The following is a 20,528-nucleotide window of genomic DNA, read 5'->3' as shown; positions in this document are numbered from 1 at the left end:
AAAAGGACTGTGGGAAAATGGCATAATGGCATTTGATGCTACTGTGTCACAGTGATGCCAGATAAAATGTGCTCCATTTGCATGTAAAAACATTCTTTCCCCTAAGTGTCAGCCCTGCTAACTCAGCCTAAGAACTGAAACTCAAGATGAGTCTTTCCTGCTTCAATTAGAATGTCATTAACAATTCTTTATTGCAAATGGACTCTTTTCTGGCTTGTTGAGCTTACTCCTCCATATTGACTCTGCATGGCTAACAGGAGTAATGTGTATTACAAGCTTATTTTTGCCAGAAATGTAACATGTGACTCGAAATGCATACAAGTAGCAGAACTGCCACAAAAAAAAAAAAATGCTATCTTTGCATAGCACTTTAGTTAGGGTGATCAGACAGCAAATGTGAAAAATCAGGACAGGAGGTGGGGGGTAATAGGAGCCTATACAAGAAAAAGACCCCAAAATCGGGACATCTGGTCACCCTAACTTTAGTTATCCTAACTGCATTTTTAAAAGTATTTTTACATTATAGATTTATTGCACTGTATCATAAAATCTAGGCATGCAGACATGTATCAATCAAGTTCTATTTATTAGGTATTGCTGAAATAAAATGTGTACTTCTTTATAATGTTATAGGAGAGTCTCCGAAATGTATTGTTCTTGTATCCTATTTAAAACCAATAAAACACAATACATTCTGAAAGTTTTATAGTTATTAAGTATTCTGGATTCAAACAACCCGATGTACTATTTGAATCTACTGAGATATGGAATACAAAAAGGACTTACCTTGTGCATCTCTGGACTTATTTCTGAAAATATATACAAAAATATGTACAGCATGATAAATCATAGAAGGGTCAGTTTGTGCCACTTTATTAATGTTACATTAATATTTCAAGTCTGAATCCTGTTGTCTAAGATTTAGAATTAATTTGCTTAGTGCTAAAGCCTTACTTTCCCCACAAATAAAATTAAATAAATAATAATTACAGTTAAAAATATTAATTTTATTGTTGCCCCTTATTGACCGGAATGGCAGTCAAAGTTTGGGGCCCTGGGGATGTTCCAGCTGGAAACAGAAACTGATGGAGTCTGGTACGTTCTTTGATGCTATGTACATTCCTTGCAAATAAAGAAAGTCCTGATTCTCCAAATGCAGGAGGAACCAAGAGTAGCTAGATCCCCAAGCATCTTCAGCCAACAACAAACCCAAAGCTCTCTAGCTTTCCCCCTCACAGTCATACACCATGCTCAGAGGCTACTGTTGGCCTTCTTGCTTTTTGCTGCGGCCTCTCCCTCTGTTCTGTGTATTCTCATTTTCTGTGTGTTCTGCCTCCAACCCACCCACCTCTAACACAAATCAACACTCAACAAAATTCCTCTGCCCACTCAGTCCAGAAACTCCTGGGCAGGTTCACAAACCATTATGTCTTAGGGGGTGGGGTGGGGGTGGGGCTTGTGATTAATGTATCCTGACAGTGATGTTTATTGAAGGGCGTATTCACACCCTGTCTCCAAGAGGTTGTGTTATCAGTCTCTCTCAGCATAATATTATGATGGATCCCAATTAAGTTCCTGATCCTGCAAATATATGAATAACTGTATGTATATGGGACTATTTACTTGCTTCAGTGTTTGCAGGATCAGGCATTGCAATTTTCTCAAGGCTAAGGTTGCATACTATGGGCAAGATAGTCAGCTGATATAAATCAGTGCAACTTCATTACCTTTAACTACATCAGTTTACAAAAGCTGAGGGTCCAGCTCTACATGTGCTGCAAACTAAGCACAATGGGAAGAGTCATGAAGAAGATGATAGCACATCTTTGAATTCCATTATGTTGGTTTACCTAATTTATGGTATGTACTGCTTAGCGTGTTGATTTTTTACTGTTAATAGCATATACTATTAGATACAATATAACTTACCGCTTGGCTTCATAACTTTATGGACTCTAGATGAAGGTTCTGAAAAGGATAAACATAGTTAACTACAGTGTTCCAAAGAAAGTTACTGGTATCTTAGCCAACATTTTAAAAAACAGATGCCAAAATTTAAGCTCCTGAGTCCCTACATAGGGACCTTGGATTAGATAATGGGACTTGTGCTCCTAAATCACATAGGTGATTTTGAAAATCCTGTCCCTTAGTAACTAGCTTGGTTTGCATAAGTACTGAGCACACAACTGAAGTCAATGTATGTGTTTGAAATCAGTGGGAGTTGCTTAGCATTTCTGAAAAATCAAGCTACTTGTTTAGGTGCCTAAATTGGTACTTAGGAGCCTAATTTGAGGCCTCCACTTTTGAAAATAGGTCTAAATTGCTGGAGATTTACTGCTCTATTAGAAACAGGTTCCAAGGTATTAATTATTCACCTTTAAAAAAAAAAAAAGCATGTCAGTGCTGCATAAAGTACTTGGCTTTCTTATATATGCATAAATAAATAAATACACACCCACAAACATCCATTGTTTTAAAGTATGCAGTTTGGATTTTATGTTAACGTAATAAAATCAAATGGCACATATACCACAAGACTATCGAAACAACCTGTCAAAAGATGCCTATATTTTTTCTCTACCCAATCCATGAGTGATTTACTATGGCTTTAAAATCTCACTTTGCCATGACACTCAGCAATATGCATCCTAGATGTGGAAATATGCAGCTTCATTTGAAGCCCCCTGTCACCTCACGAAAAAAACTTAGCTGTAAGTAATGTCTCTCTCTCTCTCTCTCTCTCATACACACACACACACACACACACACACAACCCTCAAGAGGGCGGTCTATCACTTTCAAATATACTAGGCACTGAAAAGGCTCAAGTTAAATTTTTTTTTTTTTTTTTTTTAATTTTAGTTTAGTTTAGTTTTCGGCAGGGGCGGCTCCAGGCACCAGCGCACCAAGCGCGTGCCTGGGGCAGCAAGCCGTGGGGGGCGGCCTGCCGGTCGCCGTGAGGGTGGCAGTTGGCAGCCTTCGGCGGCATGCCTGCGGGAGGTCTGCCGGTCCCGCAGCTTTGGCAGCAATTCGGCAGCGGGTACGCCGAAGGCGCGGGACCGGCAGACCTCCCGCAGGCATGCCGCCGAATCTGCGTTACCAGCGGACCTCCCATAGGCGCGCCGCCGAAAGCCGCCTGACTGCCGTGCTTGGGGCGGCAAAATACATAGAGCCGTCCCTGGTTTTCGGCACATTGCTACTTTTCTACTCAGTAGATAGAAATAATATTGTGTCTTTCTATAATACCTTCTAAGAATCTCAAGTTACCTCTCAAACATTAATTAACTTTTACAATATCTGTGTGAAATGAGCAGTATTAAACCCCACTGTATGAACTGTATGAGATTAAGTGACAAGCTTAAGGTTACTATGGTACAGTCAGGAATGGAACCCAGGTCTTGTGTCTTATAAACCACAGAACTTTCTCCTCATCATTCTCCCAAAACATCTTAAACTAGACTAGCAGCTTGTGAGGAAAGACAAAACAAAAAACAAAAACACACACACTTTATTATGTATTTGAGTGTACGTGTATGTGTTTTGAGTTTATGTGTATGTGTTTTGAGTCTGAAAGAGAAAAATTGATAAGTAGAATAAATTGAAAATTTTCCAATGGGCCGTTTTTCTGTCAGAAAATGCCATTTGTACCGTTCAGTGGGAATGTCCAATTACTACAGAAACAAGGCAGGTTTTGCCATGGAAACCTGCCAGCTTGCCTGCTTAGCTCCACAGGAGCCTGGGTTCCCAACTCCTCATCAGCCAGCCAGCCTCCTGTTTCCTCCTCAGTAGCATGCCCCCGCTGTTGTTAGCCCAGGAGTAGCGCTGCTGGACAGGGACCTGGAACAGGTAGCAGCAGCACCGGTATTTTTCCATCATGGAATATTCCCTTTTGCCAGAAATTCTGAGATTTGAGGTTTTGTTCTGATTCAGAATGAAACAAAATCTCCAAAACTCAGAATTTCCGATGGGATGGATGGTGTTTTCTGGCCAGCTCTACTGATCATTTTATTTAAATTGGGAGAATTTTAGATTAGGAGTTATGTACTGATTGCAAACAAACATGACAATCTGTAGGAGGCAATACATTTCAGTTTTAAATCAGCAATCAGTGGAGGGTGTTTTCTTTTCACATAATGCCTCTTACAGTAACTCAATCTTTGCCCCTTCCACGCTATGTATAATTTGAAAAAATTTCAATACATTTTCCTTTAGCTTTCTTTGACAGTACACATTTTAATCACCTGACTTCCTTCTCACCCTCCGTGGGGTAAGACCTTCTTTAGAATTATATGATGCTTTCATTTCTCCCTCCGGAGTATAGTGGAATCCTGGATGATCTATAAAATAATCAGAGGCATCAATAAACATTACGTATTATTTGATGTGTCACATCAGCACTTCTGGGAAGCGTTTACCTTCCTTTTGTGTCTTATATTGTGGAACGTACTTTGTCAGAGCTGGACAACTAATAACTGATAATGGTAATTGTTGTAGTGTTGTCAATTAGCTACTGAAAAAACATTAAATATTTAATACCACTTTACCAATGGATTGCTAACACAGCAATATTGTTGCACAATTACTGTGTCTAACTTAATCTGGATGTGTGTACTACAGTCACAGTCAGTGCCCTCCTGTCCCATTTCCCACCAAAAAAATAGGAGTCTGCTCTGCTCCAAGGCTTATTGGGCATTTAGCTATATTGTGTTTAAATCTATAATTGGAGTGAATTTTGCTAACTTACCAGAGATTTCTAATAACATAGGGGACAGGGAGAGCTGATCTGAACATATCATTAGTAAAAGCAGAAAGTGAGAGAGAGAAAAAAGACAGGGTAAGGTGGGGGTTGGGCTCATCTTAGAATGTTAGGTAATGTTAGCCTTAGATATTGCTAACTCTGGCGTGGGACGGACACACGCATGCACACACACCCCTCAAAAATATTCATGGGAGAGAACTCTGGAGGAAAGGGAAACTCTGCCAGGGTCCCATTATGGGGTTTTCTTGGGGTGGTTCTTTGGGTGCTATTGCCTCCTATGGAATATCCTGCAATTCTACCCTCATATCCTCCTAGATTGCAAGAGGGCAAGCCCATCCATGAGGAAGCCTTTTGCCTCCCTGGTGGCTCTGTCTGGACTCCAGACTTCTATATTACCAGAGAATCCCTAGTTGGCAGCTCCCCCATGATGCCTGCTTTCGTAGGTTTGCCAGCATGCAGAAGAGACAGAGAAGTGTTAAAGCCTCTGTGACATTGTGCAGTCTATATGGTTTTATAAAAACATGATAATAAGTGAATATAATGTAACTGGGATAGTTTTAGAAAAATATGGTAATAAGTGAATATAACGTAACTGGGATATGCTTCATGCAAAAGGTCTCTTGTAAGGTATTATTAACAAAGCTTATAATCTACGGATTTGTATAATTGTACCACTCTTGTATCTAAAACTAGAAATATAAAATATAACTCTGAGCGCCTATTGTAATTATGTAAAGTGTGGGCCATTAATGATGGTTTGGAATCTTGATGACTCCCATTAACCAGGACCATTATCCGCAGATGGCTGTGTTTACCTGTAAGTCTTCCTGTATATGTGTGTGCTGGCAAGTGGGCAATGAAGTCTTGCAGTGACATGTGATCATGTCACCTGAACTGGAATCCATCTTTAACCTGGTGCTTTTCCAGTGAGGGGGGGTGGAAACCCAGAGGGACAAAGGGTTCCCACCTTATGCAAAAGATATATAAAGGGGTGGAACAGAACAAAGGGGGAAGAGGAGCCATCAAGAAGAATCCCCTAGCTATCACCTGAGCTGGAACAAGAGCTGTACCAGGGGAAAGAATTGTGCCCAGGCCTGGAAGGTGTCCAGTCTGAGAAAAACTTACTGAAGCATCTCTGAGGGTGAGATTATCTGTATTTACTTTGATTAGACATAGTTTTGCGCATTTTATTTTATTTTGCTTGGTGACTTACTTTGTTCTGTCTGTTACTGCTTGGAACCACTTAAATCCTATTATCTGTATTTAATAAAATCACTTTTTATTTAGTAATTTACTCAGAGTATGTATTAATACCTGGGGGAGCAAACAACTGTGCATCTCTCTCTATCAGTGTTATAGAGGGCGAACAATTTATGAGTTTGCCCTGCATAAGCTTTACGCAGGGTAAAATGGATTTATTTGGGCTTAGACCCCATTGGGAGTTGGGCATCTGAGTGCTATAGACAAGCACACTTCTGCGAGCTGTTTTCAGGTAAACCTGCAGCTTTGGGACAAGTAATTCAGACCCTGGGTCTGTGTTGGAGCAGACGGGAGTGTCTGGCTCAGCAAGACAGGGTGCTGGAGTCCTGAGCTGGCAGGGAAAACAGAAGCAGGGGTAGTCTTTGCACATCGGGTGGCAGCTCCCAAGGGGGTTTCTGTGATCCAACCCATCACAGCCTCAAACTGCATTTAACTTATTCTCAGCTTTTCAATGGGTCCTGGCCAGGAGGAGATAATATTGCAGAGGCAGCTGACCAACCACACCCTGTCTCTGTTCAGAATAAGAAAGAGCCAGATGGAGCGGTCTATCAGTGGTGTGATCTAACCTTCCCGTTTACTATCAGCCACATCCTGTTTGTTGCTGAGTGGCCTCAACTCCCACTGATCTGCACAGGATCAAGCCTTATTTTAAAGAACATACGCACAGGTTTCTTGTATTTTAGATGAAATCTAGAGAATATGTAGCTAAAGATGAATGGTTGAAAAAATTATATAGTGAAAGAGAAAAACTTACGTATGGCATCCATTTCTAGAATTGCCTGCTTGGCCTGAAAGATATAAATTGTGCAAAACCAGGTCACATAATACAAATATACTAAATATTTGTCACATGACACATACAGGAGCTCAAAAATTAAAATGTATTTCTACCCAATAAACATTATAAGCAATTTTTCTTTGGTCACTTTATATACAGTGTAGATCAGGGGTTCTCAAACTGGGGGTCGTGATCCCTCAGGGAGTCGCAAGTATTACGTGTGTGTGTGGGGGGGGGGGGGGTTGCGAGCTGTCAGCTTTCACTCCCAAACCCCACTTTGCCTCCAGAATTTATAATAGTGTTAAATATAAAAAAAGGTGTTTTTAATTTATAAGGGGGGGTGTGTGTGTCACACTCAGAGGCTTGCTGTGTGAAAGGGATCACCAATGCAAAAGTTTGAGAACCACTGGTATAGATGGTTCCACACACTATGCATTATACTGGACTGGCATTTTACTCTTCCAAGTTTAGTAAAATAAATTTTCCAGGTAGCAAGTAACAACTGCTGCTGTTCACTGTACAGATTCTACCACAATTCCCCTTGCCACCCACCATTCCAGCAGTGCCAAGGGAGCAGTGAATGGCTACATTGTATTAGCTGGGTATCTTTCTAGTATGAGGAAATACCGGCAGGTGTGAAGCTGGCATACCTGACTATACCAGCCCCTCTAGTGGGTATGTTGAGAACATGTAGCACTTTGGCTAGATTTGGCTTGGCAGACAGACCCTTATGGGACTGTTGTCAGCTGGTGGAATTTGGAGCAGCCCAGAAGCTGCTCCAACCTCTGCTGGGACCAGCACAAAACTGGCATCAGGATCAGGGAGTTGTAACTAGTTCTCTAACAGCTCTTCCTACTATCTACCACATCTGCTGTGTTCAAAATCTTAAACATAATTTGGGGATTCTAAATATATGTCCATTTGAATGTGAATACTTTCTGGAATCTTGAGAGTTATCATAACCAAAAAAAAAAAAAAAAATCCAAAAAAGTTAAATTGGAAAACTACTCGTTTGTTAAGAGGAGAAAATTTATTGTGTGCCATGAAAAACAAGTATCAACACTGCTCCCTCTAAGAAATTTCTAACCCGATTTATTTTTTAAATGTATTATTGGACGTCATCTGCCCTCGAGACAAAAAGTGCCACCAAAAATTAATATTTTATTACTGTTTAAATAGCAAAGTCAATATCCCAAGACTTTTTTTGTGTTTATATTTCTAAAGAAAAAAATATGAGCTATCATTGGGCATATGATAACAAGCCAAAAAAATAAAATAAAAAACTTAGTGTTTGAATGTCTAAGGATGCAGTTCAGTTAGCTTCCACTAGGTGTCATGAATTGACTACCACTAATATGTGAAAAGATGCCGGGGGGAGGGGCGGGGGAATCAACACGTGAGTAGACAACACTAGATGTTTATTTTATTTGACTTTTTTTGTTAGCATAAGTGTAAATTATTTCTCAGGGTTGCAAAGGGATAACTAAGATTACTCTTTGTGATTGTATTTGGGCAGGAGACTTGGGTAGAAAATGTTTTTAAAAATCTATTAAGGACTAAAGAGAGGTTAAGATTAATAAGTAGCTTGGTATAAATGTATCTTATAGTGTGTGTCCAGTTTTCTATTATAATGTTCATTATATTACAAATATGGGGCCATATCCTTCCATTAGTTTTTATGCAAAACTGCCATTAAAAAAAGCCCATAGCTTTTTTCTAAGGCCTAGTGATCAGTTGGGTGTAGGCAATTCCAGAAATACATTGCTTTAGCTATACCAAGTAACTGCACCAGTGCAAACCCCCAGAGCAGAAGTACTACACTGGCATAAAAAGTGACTTGCGTCAGTCCAGCTTACCCCAGTTTTAAAACAAGCTAAATTATACTGATGCAAGTCACTTTTTACACTGGTGCAATGTATCTACACTACAGGTTTGCTCTGGTGCAGCTACCCTGGTATAACTATAGGTGCAAAAGGACAAATCCCAGGGTAGACAAAGAGTATGACAAACTGATGAGATTCTAGGATTGTGTGCCAACTCCAGTAGATGTTTTTGCTGGAGCTTTTCCCTTTCAGCTTTATGAATCGTTTGAAGATGTAAAAAATCAACATATTACCTGAATTTCATTTCATTCACAGAGGACTTTCGATATAAAAAGCTGCTTCCAAATTGTCATGTGACTGTCTGCTAATATAAGTGCCTTAAATAATACAAATATTTAGATTAGAGCGTTAGTTTATTTACCTTAGCAGGAATTTTAGCAGGGTGATTTTCTAGAATTAATCTCTTCAAGTGAAGAATCCAAAGGCGTTTATCTTGCTGTGATTTAGCCTGTTGTAAAATCATGAGATAGTCAAATAACTCATTACTGTACCCACTCAGGGATTGGAAATATAGATACAGGGGTGTACACGGAGTACTTAAGGGCAGAATCTGGCCCCCCATTACCACAAATATTAGGGGAGATGGGCTTTAAATACAGAAAATTGGGTGAATGTTTTATTTGGCATCATGTATAACAACATGTAAGGTTATGTTCAGAATAGGGAGGTTTCTGTCATACCTGCACGGTGTGCTGCATCTTGGGGTTTTTGTAGTGGAAGACACTAAAGCTAAGTGGTTCCTTTGGTATTACCTCAACAAGCATGAGATTGCCACACTGTACAGAGAGAAGAGATAGTGAATCATGGAGGGGAGTATAAAGAAAGCTGGAAATTGGTTCAATCAGCGCATTACAATGTGCTCCATGACATACCAATATATGAGCTTTGTATGTAAACATTTCTTCTCTCTTCTTTGTAATAAGCAGCAATTTGTCAAAGAGGAACAAAGTGCGCTCATTTTTGGCTCGTTGAATGCGGAATGTTCCTTCTAAAACCAGCTCCCCATAGCTAGTGAGATCTGGCCCTTTCCAGTTAGTGAGTAAACTTTGTATCTCCTGAAACAGAGAAAACAATGCACATTCTGAATAGTATTTTATTAAATGAGTTTTAAATTCAAAATATGATCTACTGAGGACATTAGGACATGTTCTATTTCAACTAGAGCTGGGTGAAATTTTGACAAAACTTTCTGTGAAAAATGAAAATGTGCTGACACCAAAACAATTAGCAAATTCATTTTGATTTTGCCGAATTATTTTGGTAGAAAACCTAAAAAAAAAAAAAAAAAACCTGAAAATTTTGAAATTTTTATTTTCAAAATGCAACAGAGGGTCCTGTGGCACCTTTAAGACTAACAGAAGTATTGGGAGCATAAGCTTTCGTGGGTAAGAACCTCACTTCTTCAGATGCAAGTAATGGAAATCTCCAGAGGCAGGTATAAATCAGTGTGGAGATAACGAGGTTAGTTCAATCAGGGAGGGTGAGGTGCTCTGCTAGCAGTAGAGGTGTGAACACCAAGGGAGGAGAAACTGCTTCTGTAGTTGGATAGCCATTCACAGTCTTTGTTTAATCCTGATCTGATGGTGTCAAATTTGCAAATGAACTGGAGCTCAGCAGTTTCTCTTTGGAGTCTGGTCCTGAAGTTTTTTTGCTGTAAGATGGCTACCTTAACATCTGCTATTGTGTGGCCAGGGAGGTTAAAGTGTTCTCCTACAGGTTTTTGTATATTGCCATTCCTGATATCTGACTGTGTCCATTTATCCTCTTGCGTAGTGACTGTCCAGTTTGGCCAATGTACATAGCAGAGGGGCATTGCTGGCACATGATGGCATATATAACATTGGTGGACGTGCAGGTGAATGAGCCGGTGATGTTGTAGCTGATCTGGTTAGGTCCTGTGATAGTGCTGCTGGTGTAGATATGTGGGCAGAGTTGGCATCGAGGTTTGTTGCATGGGTTGGTTCCTGAGTTAGAGTTGTTATGGTGCGGTGCGTGGTTGCTGGTGAGAATATGCTTAAGGTTGGCAGGTTGTCTGTGGGCGAGGACAGGCCTGCCTCCCAAGGTCTGTGAAAGTGAGGGGTCATTGTCCAGGATGGGTTGTAGATCACTGATGATGCGTTGGAGAGGTTTAAGCTGAGGGCTGTAGGTGATGGCCAGTGGAGTTCTGTTGGTTTCTTTTTTGGGCCTGTCTTGTAGCAGGAGGCTTCTGGGTACACGTCTGGCTCTGTTGATTTGTTCCTTTATTTCCTTGTGTGGGTATCGTAGTTTTGAGAATGCTTGGTGAAGATCTTGTAGGTGTTGGTCTCTGTCTGAGGGGTTGGAGCAGATGCGGTTGTACCTCAGTGCTTGGCTGTAAACGATGGATCGTGTGGTGTGTCCGGGGTGGAAGCTGGAGGCATGAAGGTAGGCATAGCGGTCGGTGGGTTTTCGGTATAGGGTGGTGTTAACGTGGCCATTGCTTATTTGTACTGTGGTGTCCAGGAAGTGGACCTCCCGTGTAGATTGGTCCAGGCTGAGGTTGATGGTGGGGTGGAAGCTGTTGAAATCATGGTGGAATTCTTCCAGGGTCTCCTTCCCATGGGTCCAGATGATGAAGATGTCATCAATGTAGCGTAGGTAGAGAAGGGGCGTGAGTGGACGAGAGCTGAGGAAGCGTTGTTCCAGGTCAGCCATAAAGATGTTGGCATATTGTGGGGCCATGCGGGTGCCCATAGCGGTGCCACTGGTCTGGAGGTATATATTGTCACCAAATTTGAAATAATTGTGCGTGAGGATAAAGTCGCAGAGCTCGGCAATAAGTTGTGCTGTGTCATCATCAGGGATACTGTTCCTGACAGCTTGTATTCCATCTGTGTGTGGGATGTTTGTGTAGAGAGCCTCTACATCCATGGTGGCTAGGATGGTGTTTTCTGGGAGGTCACCAATGCATTGTAGTTTTCTCAGGAAATCTGTGGTGTCACGGAGATAGCAGGGAGTGCTGGTGGCGTAGGGTCTGAGTAGGGAGTCCACATATCCAGACAGTCCTTCAGTGAGAGTGCCAATGCCCGAGATGATGGGGCGTCCAGGATTTCCAGGTTTGTGGATCTTGGGTAGTAGATAGAATAACCCCGGTCGGGGCTCTAAGGGTATGTTGATTTGTTCCTGTGTTAGTGTAGGGAGTGTCCTGAGTAGATGGTGCAGTTTCTTAGTGTATTCCTCAGTGGGATCTGAGGAAAGTGGCCTGTAGAATTTGGTATTGGAGAGTTGTCTGGCGGCCTCCTTCTGGTAGTCAGACCTGTTCATGATGACAACAGCACCTCCTTTATCAGCCTCTTTGATGATAATGTCAGGGTGGTTTCTGAGGCTGTGGATGGCATTGCGTTCTGCACGACTAGGTTATGAGGCAAGCAATGTTGTTTTTCCACAATTTCTGCCTGTGCACGTCGGCGGAAGCATTCTATGTATAGGTCCAGACTGTCATTTCGACCCTCAGGAGGAGTCCATGTGGAGTTCTTCTTCCTGTGTTGTTGGTGGGAGGGTATCTGTGTATCAGTGCGCTGTTCAGTGTTATCTTGAAAGTATTCTCTGAGTCGGAGGCGGCGAAAGTAGGCTTCCAGATCACCGCAGAACTGTATCATGTTCGTGGGGGTGCTGGGGCAAAAAGAGAGTCCCCGAGATAGGACAGACTCCTCTGCTGGGTTGAGTGTGTAGCTGGATAAATTGACGATATTGCTGGGTGAGTTAGGGGTACCCCTGTTGTGGCCCCATGTGCCAGGTAGGATTATATTTTCAAAATGAATTCTTTAATTTTAATTTAAAAAATCAATCAAAACATTTTTAAATTGTCAAAATTGAAATGAAATGGTTCAGTTTTAACAAAACAATGCATTTTGTTCAATCCAAAAATTTATTTTTATTTATTTTATTTTTCTGTTCACTGAAAATTCATTTTCAGGTCAATCCAAAACAATTTTTGCCCCAGTTTTTCAGAATTACCAGCAAATTGAAAAATCTGTTATTAGCTCAGCTCCATTGACAACCAACGTTCAACAACGTAAAATTCCCATGTGAGGGCTGTTTAAGGGCCTATGTGAAAAGAGTTTGGGGTCTTTATGGTGGATGACAGGTGTCCACATTACAAAAACTACCATCACAATTAGCTGAATGAGCAGTCTTGTTGCCATTCACAGCCGAGATGACAAGGACTGAAAAGCACGGAGACTGAATGTTGGCAATGTTGCTACCTCGCAGCACCATTACCTGTCCTGTGAAGAACTATAAAACTTCAGTTGCTAGGACTGTTAATCTAGCACTTCTCACCAGCACTAAAAAAACCTCTTTTTTAGTTGCCCTATTTTGGTCCAATTTTTCTCAACATTCTTTCTCCACGTGATTCTTGTTACTGGTGATTGGCCTAGCAGGGGTTAGATGTAGGCAACCTGGAGAATAAAAAAAATAATTTACAAATATGGACTCCAACTTGCGCTGCTCCCCCACCCAGTCTGAAATAGTCCAAATTTGGTGACCTTCTGGGAAGGCTGCAAAAGACATCTGTTTGACTGGGCTTGGGGAGAAAGCTGAGGGCATGCTTCCTAGATGATGGAAGGGGAAACGGCTGGCTGAGTTTCTATTGAATTGATCATTTAATGTGGCTGAGATATATTTGTATTGCTAATGGTATGTTCGGGTGACAGCTGAGTTATTATTTAAATCAAAATAAATAATACATAAAAATAAACATAGGTAGTTAGCACAGTGATAGCCTGAAGAAAATGCAGCTCTACGCTATCGCGCTCTCCTTTCTTTGTTTCTTCTAGTTGCTTGTTCTCCAACTCCATTGGCATAACTTCTATAAGCATCACATCTTACATGTCTGGTGCTAGTAACCCATGGTTAGACCATTTAAGGACATTTTCAAAAAATTTCCAACCAAAGCTAGCACTGCTTTAACTCTGGTGGTGATAGCAATGTTGGGGGAAAACGTCCTTATTACAGATATGACCCTACAGAATTACATTTCTGAGATCGCACACAGCTATGCGCTTCTTTCAAATAGCACAGTGATTGCTGTACATCTGACAATACATTAAAGCAACATTTCTGGAATATACACAAGACTGTGATTAAAAAACACAATGAATGGAAAAGTTCCAATTGTATCACTTCTCTCTATAACTTGTACATCCGTTAAGGTGTACCCCAGAGATCAATTTCTCCACTTTGGAAGAGAATTCATGCAGAAATGCAGCCACAGTAGCTGCAGAATTACAGACACTTCATTATATGATAGTACATAGAAGAGACATCACTACCCCTGTAGAACACAGAAATTACTGTTCAAATGACAAACGGAGCCGAAAAATTTCCCCCACCCCACATATTTGCCAGCTCAGACTGTAAATTACGAAACTAAGTTTTCCAAAGCATGTAACCAACTTTACTGCCAAGTATTCCAGATATCAATATCCATATTGATGTCAGTGACTTAGGTAAGGTTACATGGGCTCAGGGAGGACATTTTAAATTTATATTCCCCAATTAACAGACAAATATGGGATTTTGTGAGCACCATCTCTGCTCAGTAATACAAGAAACAAAGAATAACTTCTAGATCACTTGAAGGGGAGATGGCTGCTTCCCCATACTCTTATCCCCATATCCCTGCTGGTTTCCCTAACACAATAGAAAGTGTATGCAACCCTTTGTGAGAAGGTCTGGAGTCAGTGCAACTTTGAAAGGGAATGATGATTCTTCATACAAAGTCTGCACAAGAAAATCTACTACAGACTACAGCAGGGATCGGCAACCTTTCAGAAGTGGTGTGCCGAGTCTTCATTTATTCACTCTGATTTAAGGCTTCGCGTGCCAGTAATACATTTTAATGTTTTTAGAAGGTCTTTTTCTATAAGTCTATAATATATAACTAAACTATTGTTTTATGTAAAGTAAATAAGGTTTTTAAAACATTTAAGAAGCTTCATTTAAAATGAAATTAAAATGCAGAGCCCCCCGGCCCGGTGGCCAGGACCCGGGCAGTGTGAGTGCCACTGAAAATCAGCTCATGTGCCGCCTTCGGCATGCGTGCCATAGGTTGCCTACCCCTGGACTACAGTGACTACCTAGAGTTGCTCCCTTTTCAAAAAATGCTTCATTGCAGAGCAGCTGGATTTTTTTTTTATAAGGCCTATTGCTGTCTCTGACCACTTCTCTGTATATTTTACACAGCAACTCATAGGCAGATACAGCCACACTTCAATAGCTAAGAGGAAGAGACAAAATAAGCAGTAAGATGAGAAATGTCTCAAACAAAACAAAATTAAACAGGACAAAAGTCTGAAATAGGGACCCACAGGAGTTCTCAACAAAATATGCCCTGTGGTTAAATAGTAGTGGTATACAATGGAAGTGTCAGGAAGACAGAAAAAAGTTATCTGTAATTCTGAAAACAAATATTTAACAGGATGCTGCTTGTAAGATAGTTCATTCGGAGGTTCTTCTGTGGCACCTATGACCAAAATTTCTGAGTTCAAACAGACACACTCACAGTATTCAACTAGACTCTAGGATATAGCAAATACAGGCACAAATTAAAACAGAGCAATAGAAAATGCTGATGGCATATGTATTAACAGCAAAAGCAAGTCACTGACACAAGAGAAAAAGTTGCCAGTAGCCCATGAAATATCTTTGTGAACTCACCTGCAGCCTGATAGCATGTTCATGTTTCCTCTTCATGTCATTAATATGCCATGCCACTCTCTGCATTGTATCTATGGCATCCAGCACTACATCATAACCCTCAGTGTCCTTGTCAAGGTGGTTTTCTATTTCCTAATGAAGAAACCAATAAGGAGCCAGTTATTTTCAGCTTAACTTTTCAAATTAGATGCAAGGTTTATGGTCTTGGCATCAAAATCCCTGAAACCAGTATTGCTTCCTCTGATATTAGGGTGTTATTGTCACCAATTTGGGCTAGGCACAATTGGCAAGGCAAACCCTTACAGCCTGTAGTGCCACTACTGATGCAAATGCACACACTAGCAGAATGAGACTTGAGCCACCAACACAGTATGTGTTAATATATACATGTGTATACACACATGGGTGACCATCCACCCCTAATTGGGCAGGACAGTCCCAAAATGTACATTTCAAGTCCCGGTCCTGGGCTGAATGACTCCGGAACAGTATTTGTCCTGGATTCCCTGTAGCACTGCCCAAGATGGGGGGGGGGGGGGGGGGGGGAGGGGGGAGAAGAGAGAGCACCAGTAGCGTTAACACCTTTGAAATGCAAAAAAAAAAAAAAAAATGCTCCCCACCCAGCCACCAAGCAAGCTCACCGGCAACTGGCAACTCCAATCCCCAACCATAAGGCAACTCTGCAGCTGCCCCCCCCCCCCAACAGCCACCTCTAGTATCTAGAGAGCTAACACATATAGATAAGATTGATAACATTGTGATGTGCTTGCATGGGGGCGAGCAGACAGCTGCTGTTATTTTCAGCAGTTCTGATCTGTTATTACTTAAACTATGGAAGTGGGAACTCTGCAGCATCTTTTTAGGTAGATATAGAAACATTTAACATTAGATATCCCAGAGTAATGTGCTAATAACGCAAATCTTTAGACCCACGTAAAAAAAACCTGGCAGATTAAATTATTTTTCTGGCAACTGGCAAATTCATAAAAAAAAAAATCAGCCAGGGTGGTCAAATACTGGGCCAGGTGGTAACCCTAGGTGCCAGCCTCTTCCCGGTTGGGGGAGGGGAGGGGGGAAGAGAAGGGAGCAAGGGAGCTGCGGTGGGCTTAGCTTCCCCCCTCACCATGGGCCCTGCCCCCTACTCCTCCTCTTTCTTCCAAGGCCCCACCCCTGGCCAGGCCAGAAGTCAGAACCAGGCAGTAGTAAGATCTGCCCAGGAAGCCCCAGACCCTCCCCCTGCTCCAGGGAGGGAGAAGGACACGGGACGGGGGCTGCTCCTGGGCACCCCAGACCTCCACTCAGGGCAGGTGGATGGTCTGGGGCTCCCCTAAGCGGCTCTTACGACAGCCTGGCTCTCAGGGCCGGCTCCAGTGTTTTTGCTGCCCCAAGTGGCCCAAATAAATAAATTAATTAAATAAATAAAAAAGCCGCGATCGGTGGCACTTCGGCAGCAGCTCTACCGCCACCACTTCATTCTTCGGCAGCAATTCAGCAATTGAGGGACTTGCCGCTGAATTGCCGCCGAAGAGCCGGACATGCTGCCCCTTTCCATTGGCCGCCCCAAGCACCTGCTTGCTGCGCTGGTGCCTGGAGCCGGCCCTGCTGGCTCTGTCTCCATCTCCTGGCCTAGGCAGAGGCAGAAGCAGCGACAGAGGCAGGGGCCTCAGGCGGGCATAAGCACTGACTTTTGCTACCGCCAGTGGGTGCTCAAACTCCCTCTGCCCCTGGCCCCACCCCGACTCCACCCCTTCCATGAGGCCCCGCCCGTGCCCCGCCCCATTCCAACCCCTTCCCCAAAGTCCCCGCCCCAACTACGCCCCCTCCCTGCCCCTATTCCGACTCCTTCCCCAAATCCCCACCCCGGCCCCACCTCCTCCCCTGAGCGCACCACATTCCCGTTCTCCCCCCACCCCCAGCCCAGCTGTTTGGCAGTGGCAGGAAGTGCTGGGAGGTAGGCGGAGGAGGGAAGGAGAAGAGCTTGGCTGCTGGTGGGTGCAGAGCATTAATTTTTCCCCATGGGTGCTCCAGCCCCGGAGCACCCACGGAGTCGGTGCCTATGCCTCAGGGTGAAGAGGAAGAGCCAGAGGCGACGTCACAAGGAGGGGCAGGCAGTGATGAGCTGCCAAAAAATTAACAACCGGTTCCCTCCTCCTCACCCCAGGAGGGGGTCGTGCCCCCCCCCAGGACTCCTGCCCCATTCAACCCCCCACGTTCCTTGATGCCCCCCCCCAGGACCCCTGCCCCATCCACCTCCGTTCCCTGTCCCCTGACTGCCCCCTGCCGCCCCATCCAACCCCTGCTCCTTCCTGACTGCCCCCCCCGGGACCCTTGCCCCCATTCAATCCCCCTGTTCCCTGCCCTCTGACCGCCCCAACCCCTATCCACACCCCCGAACTCCCCTGCCCTCTTCCAACACCCCCTCCCTGCCCCCTTACCGCGCTGGAGGCTGGGCTGGGGGCGCTGGGCCGGGCCCGGGCTGAAGCTGCTCGGCCAGAGCCGGGGCACTCGGCCGGAGCCGGGCCAAAGTCTCTTGGCCGGAGCCGGGGCACTGGGCCGGAGCCAGGGCGCTGGGCCGGAGCAGGACTGGGCTGGGCCGCGCCACGCCTCCCTGGAGCCCTCCTCGCGCCCCCCACCCCGCCCCAGCTTACCTTGCGAAGCCGCCGCTTGTTTCTGAACCCTCCCAGGCTTCCCGCGCAAACATCTGATTCGCGGGAAGCGGGAGGAGAAGGGGGGGCACAGCGTTCAGGGGAGGAGCCGAGAAAGCAGAGGTGAGCTGGGGCCGGGACTGGGAGCTGGAGCTTTACCAGTTGTTAAATTTAAAAGCCCTTTTAGAACCAGTTGTTCCGCACGGGACAACCGGTTCTAAAAGGGCTTCTAAATTTAACAACCGGTTCCTGCAAACCGGTGCGAACCAGCTCCAGCTCACCACTGGGGGCGGGACTCCTGCACATGTCCCATTTTTGCATTTTGAAAAGGTGGTCCCCTTATTACCCACCCCCACACTGCCCCTTTTTAGGCCAATGCTCATTTGATTTCTGGAAACAAATGGGTGTATGTACCCTGCCTAAAAAATTTGATCACATTCAGCATTAGGCTGAGGTGGGACAGAAGGGATTCACCAGACACTTCAAAATCTTTCTGTCTTTACTTTTAATTACAATGTGATCTTGTAACAGAAAACATATGTGGAAAATGTTAACAAAGCAGGAATTCCTGAGAATGTTCTGAATTCAGTCCAGTGGATACAGAAATGGTTCCTGCTTCCCCAATCATTACTCCTCACAAAAATCGTACAAATAAATGTGTTTGTAAGTATTTATCTTCCCTTCTTACCGCCCCCAGCATTTGGACATGGAGAAAAAACTGTTTTTCATCTGAAAGAAATGTTTGCATGAAATTGCTTACTCCTGACAGCAAGATACTCCCAAGCAAGATTGAAATTACAGACCGGAAAAAAATCTAATTATTTGGATGCATTAACCTATTCAGTGTGTCTAAAACAATTACCATATGCTCCCCACTCAAAATGTATTTATATATTGTCACGAGATTAGAGACAGAAAATGCTTCCACATGTAAAAAACTGATCGACAAAAGAATACACATCTTTATAAAATCTAGAACTGTCCTAACCTCCCAGTGTAGTAATACTGCAGGGAGGTGGAGGCACAGCAGTGCTAGATAGATATGTTTTTGTGTGGGCACTTACATGCAAAAGCAGGTGGTACTTTAAGATTCGTTGGACAGGTTTTAAGAGATATGATCCCAAGGGGAGAGAGTGTTGTAAAGCTTCTTGCCGTTCTCTGAAGAACTTGGCCAGTGTCTTGTTCCTCATGCATTCTGTTAGCACAGCCACTGATCTGAAAACATATAATAAATCTCCTTAAAGATATGCTGTTTCTGTATCTGTGTACCTACAGCAAGGAATTGTTTTTCCTTCCTTCCCCCTACTGGGAATACCGAATTCCTGCCAATCATGAAATTCCTGTATTAGTTTTGAGCCCAATCCTACTTTCCTTTCATATGCAGAATTCTTTGGGGAATTTATATTGCAGAATAAGGTCCTGATTTTATTAGTAGTAGAGGCTAATGGGAATTTATAAAATAATAATAATCCCTTACATAAGTACTTTTCACTTTTTGCATCATCATGAATTGAAAGAAAAAAACAAGCAAGTAAATAACCACCTTTGTGTATATGAATAAATATTTTTGCTTGTATTTTAAGTGTATTCTTTACCTTCTAAAAAGGGACAACGCAGGAAGAAACAGCAAAAAGGGGAACAAAATATTCCTACCTTGGATAATTGGTGCAGTACTGTGTATATATGTGAAAATCTTCACTCTATGTGTAGGGAGGAAAGATTATTAAATAATGAGATTTTATCAAAACTACCTACAAACAGTAGGATCAATGCACATTTTTCATTTGACAATGTAAATTCAACTGTATTGTTGCCACTTATTACACTAATATTATCCCCTCCCTACAAAGTGTTTAAGGTTGTTCCTTGGCTACTCCTTTTGCCCAAATCCTAATTGGATGCCTACTTTCACATCACTCCACATCCTTGGGACAACCTCCTATGAAACATCTGCCAATCTTCCTTTCCCGGTCTTCCAAAAAATTCTAAATTCAACTATTGTACAAGCCTTTCAGTGAAAAGAAACAAACCACACTCTTTTCTCTGGTTACTATTCTTTATTTACTAACTGGCATGTTAAGGGTCCTATCCTGTGAACTGCTGAATTCCTTCTGTAGGCATGTGGACTGTCCTCAACTCCCACTCAAGGCATCCAGCACCTTCCAGGGTCAGATTCAAACTCTTTGGGAATAGGGAACCTTATTGGTTTGCATATTTACATGTCAACAGCCCCACAAACATAACAGTTCTATATAAATAATCTATACAGTATTGTTATAGCTATGTCGGTACCAGGATAATAGAGAGGCAAAATGCGTGAAGTAGTATCTTTTATTGGACCAATATCTGTTGGTGAGAGAGACAAGCTTTCAAGCTTACATAGCGATCTTCTTCAGTCACCTGTTCTGTTCACTCCTTCTACAGCATCTGGCACCAGCCACTGTGAGAAGACAGGATGCTGGACTAGATGGACCATTGGTCTGACCCAGAATGGTCATTCTTATGTTCCTAAGCAATTAACTTTT

At 42.9% G+C, this 20,528-nt stretch overlaps 1 protein-coding gene across 1 annotated transcript in view; it reads right to left on the bottom strand.

Moving 5' to 3' along the window:
• The window catches only part of PLEKHG1 (pleckstrin homology and RhoGEF domain containing G1), an 81,676-nt gene that overhangs the window by 8,778 nt on the left and 52,370 nt on the right, over positions 1-20,528 (bottom strand). The window contains exons 4-13 of the mRNA XM_065401806.1: positions 19,657-19,703; positions 19,068-19,218; positions 15,359-15,490; positions 9,553-9,735; positions 9,361-9,456; positions 9,042-9,128; positions 6,774-6,807; positions 4,242-4,337; positions 1,930-1,968; positions 787-809 (exon numbers count right to left, since the gene is read on the bottom strand). Of these exons, the coding sequence (XP_065257878.1) occupies positions 787-809; positions 1,930-1,968; positions 4,242-4,337; positions 6,774-6,807; positions 9,042-9,128; positions 9,361-9,456; positions 9,553-9,735; positions 15,359-15,490; positions 19,068-19,218; positions 19,657-19,703 (888 nt within the window). The remainder of the gene's footprint in view (positions 1-786; positions 810-1,929; positions 1,969-4,241; positions 4,338-6,773; positions 6,808-9,041; positions 9,129-9,360; positions 9,457-9,552; positions 9,736-15,358; positions 15,491-19,067; positions 19,219-19,656; positions 19,704-20,528) is intronic.

The sequence above is a fragment of the Emys orbicularis genome, chromosome 3 (genome assembly GCF_028017835.1).
Source record: "Emys orbicularis isolate rEmyOrb1 chromosome 3, rEmyOrb1.hap1, whole genome shotgun sequence".
Taxonomy (NCBI): Eukaryota; Metazoa; Chordata; order Testudines; family Emydidae; genus Emys; species Emys orbicularis.
Note: the sequence above shows the minus strand (reverse complement) of the source record. Positions and strands in the feature narration are given on the sequence as shown.